Below are 8,244 nucleotides of genomic sequence, written 5' to 3'. Positions count from 1 at the left end.
AGATAAAATTACACATTTTTATAACTCTTTTAAGAATCATAAGTTGCTTTCCTTGAACACTGTAGGGTAAGTAATGCAAGCAGTAGAAACCACATTTTATAGATGAGGTTAAATGACATTCAGTCACACAGGCCACACAGACACGTCAGATGTCTTACTTGATTCCAAGTCCAATATTCTTTCCATTGTGGAAAATACAAAAGTTGTTCCTGTCAAAGAGTTTGCAAAACCTGAAGGAACAAAACCTGTACAAAATAGCTAACACGAGACAACGTAATGTGTTGAGGGAAGGCACAAAGTTTTATAATGTGAGGAGAGATAATTTTCACCTGGGGCTTGAGGAAGCCTTCTTGGAGGGTAATACCTGAATTGGGCTTCGAAGGGAGTTCAACAGGTGGAGACTTGCGGCCGGGGATGCACGAGGGCGGAGGCGGGTAGGACCGACAGCCCAGTTTGGCAGAAGGAGCAGGAGGGATGTCAACAGGAGAGAAAATGAGGTCACCTGTCTCTTTAAAAATGGCGGCGCCCGGCGTGCCTCTCTTCCCATTGGTTGCGCAAGGCCGAAGGACAGCGGGTAGGAAGAGAGGAGCACGTGGTAGGAAGACTAGAGCCCAGCCTTCTACGGCAAGTCGAAGGCAGCAAGATGGCCGCAGCGGAGGGAGAGAGCGCATTGGGCACGGACCCGGAGATGGACGAGCTTTTGGAAAGTAAGGGCCAGTCTGGGGACACCCAGAGGCCAAAGGGTCCCGGGCGCCGGAGAGCGCAGATGCTGGCGCTGGGCGGGGGCCGTCTTTCTCCTCAGGGTCCGGCACGCTTAGGTCAGGGGTCTGCCGCGAGAAGGGGCTGCCATCCCCCGGCGTGAGGCTGACGAAGTTCTTCGGCAAGCGGAGCTTCTCGTCAGGGTCGGACAGGTGGGCTGGGCAGCTGCGGCAGCCTCCGGAGGCCCCGGGACGTGGCCACAGTGTGCACCCCCCCCCCTCCCCCGCGCTCTGCGCTTCTCGGCGGGTGAAGCCACTCCTCCACTCCTCAGGCCGGCTTCCAGCCCTTTCGTCCTCCTCTCTGCTGGCCTCTTGCAGAATGAGTTGAGAAGCCAAGACCTCGGGGGACCCAGGTTCTGGCGTCCCTCCGCCTTTATCGTCATGGTTGGGGGAGGGGTTGCCTTTAGCGCTGGTAGGGTCATAGATTTTTAAACCGTAGGAGATTGAAGAGATCCTGTAACCGGAACTCAGTTTACAGATGAGGAAACTGAGGCTGAGGCAAGTGACTTAACTTTAGTTAAGCTAGAACTGGAACAAAAGGACTCTCTAAATCCATGCCCTTTTCCCTCCATTGGGAAGCGCTCAGCCAGGCCGTCTGTGCCCTGTGTTGGTCGTGGGCCATCTGCTTGCTTTACCCTCCCACCCTTTGGCAAGCATGAAGTAGTGCAATGGACATTCTAGGGCAGAAGTAAATTCTGCTATGACTGTTGGGCGCGGAGATGTAGGCAAAGTGAAAGATAACGGGTGCTAAGCTGATGAAACTGCACGTAATTTACTGCAAAAATGAGGGCCCCCCAGAGACATTAGAAAAATATTTATCTGATATAAGTTAATTTGGCAAATTACAGGTGAATGGCTCCTCTGTCTACAATCCAAAGGAGCAGGGTTTGCATAAAGATTGGGAGGTGGGGGGGGTAGATGTGGGGTGCCTTCCCTTTCTCCCTTGGTTTCTGCATTTTAGCCAAAGTTATTTATTCAAGAAATTTAGGATGAAAATGATAGTATACTGTTCCTATGAGTTATCTGCGTGAGGTTTAGAGAAAAGCTTGGCTATAGCCTTGGGCACAGGTGCTAAAGGTACTTTCTGAGTAGTGCATACTCCCACACCCCCTCCCTTAGTGATCTTCCTTTGTGTCCTTTTTAAGCTTTGAAGTAGGCTCTCCTATCCCCTGGGTGTTGAATTCCAAAGATCCCTTCGTTTCTATTTAGCTGGGCTGTGAGAGGGAAAAGGGAGTAGGGAATTAAGGAAGAAAGGAAAAATCAGGTAGGTAATCTTAATGACCTTTGCCCTAGTGCCTTCCTGCAGAATTACCCAGCAGACTTTTCCTCCAGCTTTACCCTTCCCTCAAACCCCTCCTCCATCCTCCATACATATATATCTCTTGTTTCTAAAGGTGCGCTTGATGATTTCGATAAAGCCAAACCCTCCCCAGCATCCCCTCCTATCACCACGGCCCCTGATGCTTCAGGTTCCCAGAAGAGATCGCCTGCAGACACAGCTAAAGTACAAAATCTACCTACCCATTAGGGGAGGGTGTGGGGATGGTTGACTAGCTCTTAGCAAAAGTTGGACTAAGTCTCTGTGGGCCAAAGGGGAGGAGAGGAGGGACTTGGCATTTGGCTTTAATACTTCTGGATTGCCTCTGCAGGTTTAAGCCTTTTTGAAATGGATTGGGGGAGGGAGAAAGGGGAAAGGAAAGAAAGCTAGGATAGGTGAAAATTCCTAGGTCTGAAAACATTTTAAAAGAAATCACATGAGACCACTAGCCCAGTGTAGTAGCCAAGTGTCTTTTTTTTTTTTTTTTGCTGTTGCCCTCTAGAGAAGTTAAGAACTTGTGACTGGAGGAACTCGAGTTCAGCTGCCTCTCAATTCTGAAGTTTAGAAGTCTAGGAAAATGCTAACTTGAGTCCCCTACTTATTGTCTATTTACAGGATGCCCTCTTTGCCTCCCAAGAGTTCTTCCAAGAACTGTTTGACAGTGAGCTAGCATGCCAGGCCACTGCAGAGTTTGAGAAGGCTATGAAGGAGCTGGCTGAGGAGGAGCCCCACCTGGTAGAACAGTTCCAGAAACTCTCCGAGGCAGCAGGGAGAGTGGGTGAGCAGTGGGGAGCCCTCGAAGAGTGGTCTTCTTATCTAGCTTCTTAAATGGGGACTTGTATCAAAATGTCCAGCGGTATCAGAGTGCTTTCTTCCCAGGTAGATTGTGGCAGGAGGGAATAAGATTTCTGCTCAGTGAAGTGAGAGAAAAGAGGGATAAAGAAGAGTAGGAAAAAGGGTGTGGGGAGTCCATATATTTAAAAACAGCAAAATTATCTTCAATTATTTATGGAAGATGGTTTGATTTAGCCTTTGTACATTTATAACCATGCAGTTTACCCCGGCAGGATTGTGTTCTTAAGGTTGAAGGGGCTAGGGAGTTCACTTGTGTCTTCTAAACCCCTATGTGTCTACATGGCACCAGTGACTTGAAACACAAAGATCATATTCCCCAGTGACTCTTGCCCTTTCATTTTCCCAGGCAGTGATACAACATCCCAACAAGAGTTTGCTTCCTGCCTGAAGGAAACACTCAGTGGACTAGCAAAGAATGCCACTGACCTTCAGGTGAGGCCATATGGGAAGGTTATGAAGGAACTCCATCTCTTGGAGACTTAGACTAAGAGCATCCTGTTACACTAGAGTTTCTTACTCCAAGGAAAAATAAGCACCTATGTTTTTATCTGAAATATGTATACTGTGTGACTAGTAGCAAATTACATTCCCTCTTTAAACCTTGGGGAGTTATCTCATGATGCTATTTATCGCTATTCACCTTTCTTCTGTCCTTTCCAGAACTCTAGCATGTCTGAAGAGGAGCTGACCAAGGCCATGGAGGGGCTGGGCATGGAAGAAGGGGAAGGAGAAGGCAATATACTCCCCATTATGCAGAGCATTATGCAGAACCTGTTATCTAAGGATGTACTATATCCATCACTAAAAGAAATCACAGAAAAAGTTAGTGAGCCTCTGATGCCCACCCTTCCCCTTCCTAGGTTCATCTCTGCTTCCTTGGCATCATGACTTAATGTGGCTTGATCAAACCCAATATAGATGGTAGTGGCTGGTGTTCATACTTCCTCTGACTTTTCTCCCTTGTCATATTCTACTGCCCAGAAGAAGTGCTGTAGGAGCTCTTGGGCCAAGGGTGCATGTGGTTGGAGGAGATACCAGATTGGTACAAGAATGATTATTCTCTAAGCAGCCTGTTCTCTTTTCATCTAAGTCCAAGTGTCTGTGTCCTCAAGCACTGCTTTAAGTGTCGATCAATACAAAAGAAACAAAATTTCCAACCACAAAATGCTTATAATCTCTTTAAGATGTATGTTTAGGGGAAAAAATGAAATGACACAGTGTAGAGTTAGATGCCTAGAAGTGGTATAAACAGTAAATGCTGGGTAATTTGAAATCTGATTCATTGTTACTCTCCACACCATGTCCCTTGCCCACCTGCCTCATCTTTTGACACAACTCCTGCACTCTTTGCCCAGCCACTTCCCCACCTCTTTTCCTTTTCTGTAGTACCCAGAGTGGTTGCAGAGCCACCGTGAAGCACTGCCCCCAGAACAATTTGAGAAATATCAAGAACAGCACAATGTAATGGGCAAGATTTGTGAACAGTTTGAAAAAGAGACAGCAGCAGACAGTGAGGCCACACAGAAGGCCCGCTTCGAGATGGTGCTAGATCTCATGCAGCAGGTGAGAACCCAATTTGCATCTCCTGTCATTCCCTTTGTTTTTAAGAGCTCCAGTCATGAAGGACAGAAGAGGTTGGGCAGCTTTCCCCTGTGCCTGAGGTATTCCTGTAGAGACATTGCCAGGTGGTGTTAATGAAGGACACCAAAGCCTGTCTCTCCACTAGTAACAATTTGTCCACACCTACATGCTATAATATGATAGTTTACAAGTGAGGAACGGTGAAAGTGAGACACTTTAGAAAGGGATGAGGGACATGAATAGGTGGCAGTTCTGATTCCCCTCTTGGGACTGAGGTATTTGGATTTTCTCAGTTCCCTTATTCATTCTATAACCACTTATTAAGTGTCTGCCAAGTGCCAGGCACTGGGATGTTTTGTTGAACATTATTTTACCAGTTCCTTATCTTTCAGCTTCAGGATTTGGGCCATCCCCCAAAGGAGCTTGCAGGGGAAACAGTAAGTATCTTTTTCCTCTTCTAGGTGGCCATTAGAACCCCACCTTCCAGAATTCTGCTTAAGCAGTGAACTCAGAACAATGAGGGAGTTGTTAATCATAGTGATGGCAAAAGGTTGTAGGTTAGCCTTGGGGAATGAAATGTGGGGAGTCCTGATTTACAATGTGGAAAATTTCTGAAGCTTGTTCCCTCAACTTTTCTTTCTAGCCCCCTGGCTTCAACTTTGACCTTGACACCTTGAATCTGTCGGGCCCTGCAAGTGCCAGTGGAGAGCAGTGTCTAATCATGTGAAATTCTTCACCGTTCCTTTTCCCATCCCCAGCCATGAGTGAACACCTGAAGTCAGCAGAGTCATTAAGGGGCTGGGAGGGGTGGTGATGCTGTGGAGAAATTGCTTGCCTGTCCCATTTGTCTTCTGTCCCCATTCCACTTCCTTCCCCAGCTCTTACTCCAAGACTACTCCACACCAGCACAGGTCCCTCTGTAGCCTTTGAGGCTGTTGTTTCTTTCTGGGAATGGGACCTATTATTCAAATTGCTCTCATCAAGTCTTTTACCCCACCCCCAGTTTTCTGCTGTTAGTGAAAGTACCTCTCTCTCCCTACTTAAGGTCTTTATGGACCATGTCTCCTTGCCTCTCTTCCCCTACCTAACCATAATATTGAGTGTGTACCTGCATTGATGCTTCCTCCTCTGACTCCCAGGGTCTATGTGCCTTGTTCCCTATTCCCTTTTGAGTCTGGGTGCTGTGCCAGCTCTGAGCATGGGGCTAGGGGAAATCCTTGGCTCTGAACACTGATCCTTGGGTATTTGATCCCTCAGGGCAAAAACTTTCATCAGAGAGGAACTGGAGAAGGGACATTTTGCATATCCTGGTGAGAATAGGGTCTTTTCTGGTCTTTGCCAGCCATGTGTCCTTTCCCTTAGGTGTACATATACTGTTGTATCCTCTGAGGACGAGAGGTGTGAGCTCTTGAGTTCTGCTTTCCTAAATTAATAAGATGCCTCTGTTCCTGGTCCAATCTGAGAAGCCAAATGTTATCTTGAATATTCCACAGTGCTGTTTCTTGTATACCCCCCCCCCTTTTTCTCATTCAGGTATGATTCCTAGCAAATATATACACAGAGTTGGGGAGGGGAGAGAGGGTTCTCTCCCTGTTTTGGGGCACTTTTGAGACTTCGATCCCCTCAACATCCTAAACCTTGATTCATGGCAGGGACTTGGGAGAGGGCTGGTAGCTCGTCCTCCCCCAACCCTTCCTAGTCCCCTGTGCCTTGGCTGATGTCTAATAAACATCCTGAGCTAGGCTGTTGGGAGTGTGGCCCATTTCTTGGGTGGCATAAGCTCCTACAGGCTAAGGGTAGAGCAGGGTAAATCCTTATAAAAGCTTGGTTCTGAAACCAGCTGCTCAGAGGCAATGCTCCCCCCCCCTTCCCCAAGTTCAGGCTAAAATATCTGCCTATTTCTTAAAGATTTCAGCAAAAGGTTTTGAGGTTTCTAATTTTTCACTAACATCATTCTGCTTAATATTTCAAATTTATTATTGAATGTTAAATCATTTCTCTTAGCTGCCCTTTCTTCTCCCCAGCCCTAGATCTGAGAGCCATTGATATTGTGGGCCTTTGCTTACCTTATAACGTAAGCACTACACTCGTATCAGCCCCCCCTGGATTAAGTATTATGAAGACAGCTAACATTAAGATGAATTTGGTCTTGGTTTAAAGTCAAATATAGTTCACTAAAATATGAGAATTTTTAGGCACCTCTGAGCTCACCATAGGTAAACAGCATGACATGGTAGCTTAAAAAACAAAACATTTTCTGCTAATTAAATTTACTTAAGTGCCTATTATGTATTAGGCAAATATGAAAATCCCTGCCTTCAGTAAATTAGGGGGTAGGGTGGAGAAGACATAACTTCATTGTTGTCTTTAGTTCTAAGCACCCCTCTTAGGATGTTGACAAATTGGCTCAGGTTTGAGGGAAGATGACCAGGGGCTTAAAATCACATCATTCGAAGGTTAGTAGCTGAGGGTGATAGTGGCAGAAAATGGCTTTGTAAGCCAAAGCCTTCCCTCATCTCCTGTCTGCTTTCCTAGTACTAGCTACATTACCAAGAATCTTGAGGCAGCTGTGCCCATTTTTGTTCCGAAACCCCTTCCCCCAAGACAGTTGATTTGTATTAGGAGTAGACTCATATAGCTCACTGTACAGAAAGCTGTGGCAAACCTGTCTAGTTATTGCCTCTATAGAGCTTTCCTCCCTAATAAAACTTTGCCTGCAGTACATCTGTACTGGGGTGTGGGGGGCGTGTGTGTGCACGCATGCCTGCTTGTGCGCACTAGAGATACTACTGGGGTTAAGACTCATGAGACCTGGGTTTGAATGCTACCTCTCCCACTGTGACCTTGGACAGGTCACTTAATTTCTGGGACTCAGTTTCTTGATCTGTAAAGGGGGGGAGGAGTTGCTTATTAGTCTTCAAAGTTCCTTCTAACTATCAATGACTGAGCATATATAGTAAAGGCATTCAATAAATGCTTGTTAAATCGACTCTAACTTCAATATTCTGCTACCAAAAAAACCCTATACTGTGTTCAGTGCCATGTTTATCACCTACTGTGTGAAGGATATTTTTTTTCTCCTAAACTTAACCTCAAACCTTAGGGGGTTAGACAAGTCAATTTTATAGATACTGCCTTTTTTTTAAATCCAGTTTTTGTTTAGAAAGGTTTTTAGTTGGCTCTTATTTAGTAGCCTTTCTAGTCCCTTAGTCATTTTAGCTGCCCTTCTCTGGAGCAGTCTAATTATACTGTCTTTCCTAAGGGTCCCAAGAAGTTTACTGTGTACTAGGCTGAGACTAGACCAGGAACAGAGGTGAATCCCAGCCAAGAGTTTTTGTTTTCCCAGGTTGAACCACACACCTTTGTAACCCAATCATAGTTAAATATGTAGATTAGGGGATAGGACAGAGGTAGGCTTGCTTATGGCACTAGAAGGAAGTGGTTAAAAAAAAAAGACTTTACTCTGAGAAGCTTGTACATGTGTATTAATATCTGAAGGGAAAAAAAAGTCCTAAGGAATGAAGGGTAGGAAAAGAAAAGCCAGGAATAGTTTGAGGTGTATCCTAGATCTTGGCAGCTTCCTGTAAGAAGAATGTTAGGTGTGCTAGAGATCAAAATGGGCTGAGCTAGGGGGGGAAGATTAAAAAACTACAAAAGGTTTGGGTTGGTTTTTTTAAGGCTATATTGGGAAAACTTGATCAAAGATAGAATGCATAGCTTTCAAACCCCTTT

General features: G+C 45.7%; 1 protein-coding gene across 1 annotated transcript; it reads left to right on the top strand.

Moving 5' to 3' along the window:
- The first annotated feature begins 597 nt into the window (after positions 1 to 597).
- PEX19 (peroxisomal biogenesis factor 19) lies at positions 598 to 7,501 on the top strand. Its single transcript, XM_020979577.2, has 8 exons — positions 598 to 707; positions 2,153 to 2,262; positions 2,692 to 2,854; positions 3,278 to 3,363; positions 3,592 to 3,753; positions 4,318 to 4,494; positions 4,905 to 4,949; positions 5,156 to 7,501. Exons 1-8 carry the CDS (start codon positions 644 to 646, stop codon positions 5,237 to 5,239), a joined length of 891 nt encoding a protein of 296 aa, XP_020835236.1. The 5' UTR covers positions 598 to 643; the 3' UTR covers positions 5,240 to 7,501.
- The last annotated feature ends 743 nt before the right edge of the window (positions 7,502 to 8,244 follow it).

Source organism: Phascolarctos cinereus, unplaced genomic scaffold (genome assembly GCF_003287225.1).
Source record: "Phascolarctos cinereus isolate Bilbo 61053 unplaced genomic scaffold, phaCin_HiC Scaffold_5;HRSCAF=322, whole genome shotgun sequence".
In the NCBI taxonomy this organism is placed as follows: Eukaryota; Metazoa; Chordata; class Mammalia; order Diprotodontia; family Phascolarctidae; genus Phascolarctos; species Phascolarctos cinereus.
The sequence above is the reverse complement of the archived record's forward strand: the minus strand, read 5'-3'. Positions and strand labels throughout refer to the sequence as shown.

Excerpts from the sequence above, each read along its gene's own strand:
- PEX19 (XM_020979577.2), top strand. The coding sequence starts at position 644 with ATGGCCGCAGCGGAGGGAGAGAGCGCATTGGGCACGGACCCGGAGATG. Across the intron at positions 708-2,152 it reads GATGGACGAGCTTTTGGAAA|GTGCGCTTGATGATTTCGAT; the intron begins GTAAGGGCCAGT and ends TTGTTTCTAAAG. Across the intron at positions 2,263-2,691 it reads CGCCTGCAGACACAGCTAAA|GATGCCCTCTTTGCCTCCCA; the intron begins GTACAAAATCTA and ends GTCTATTTACAG.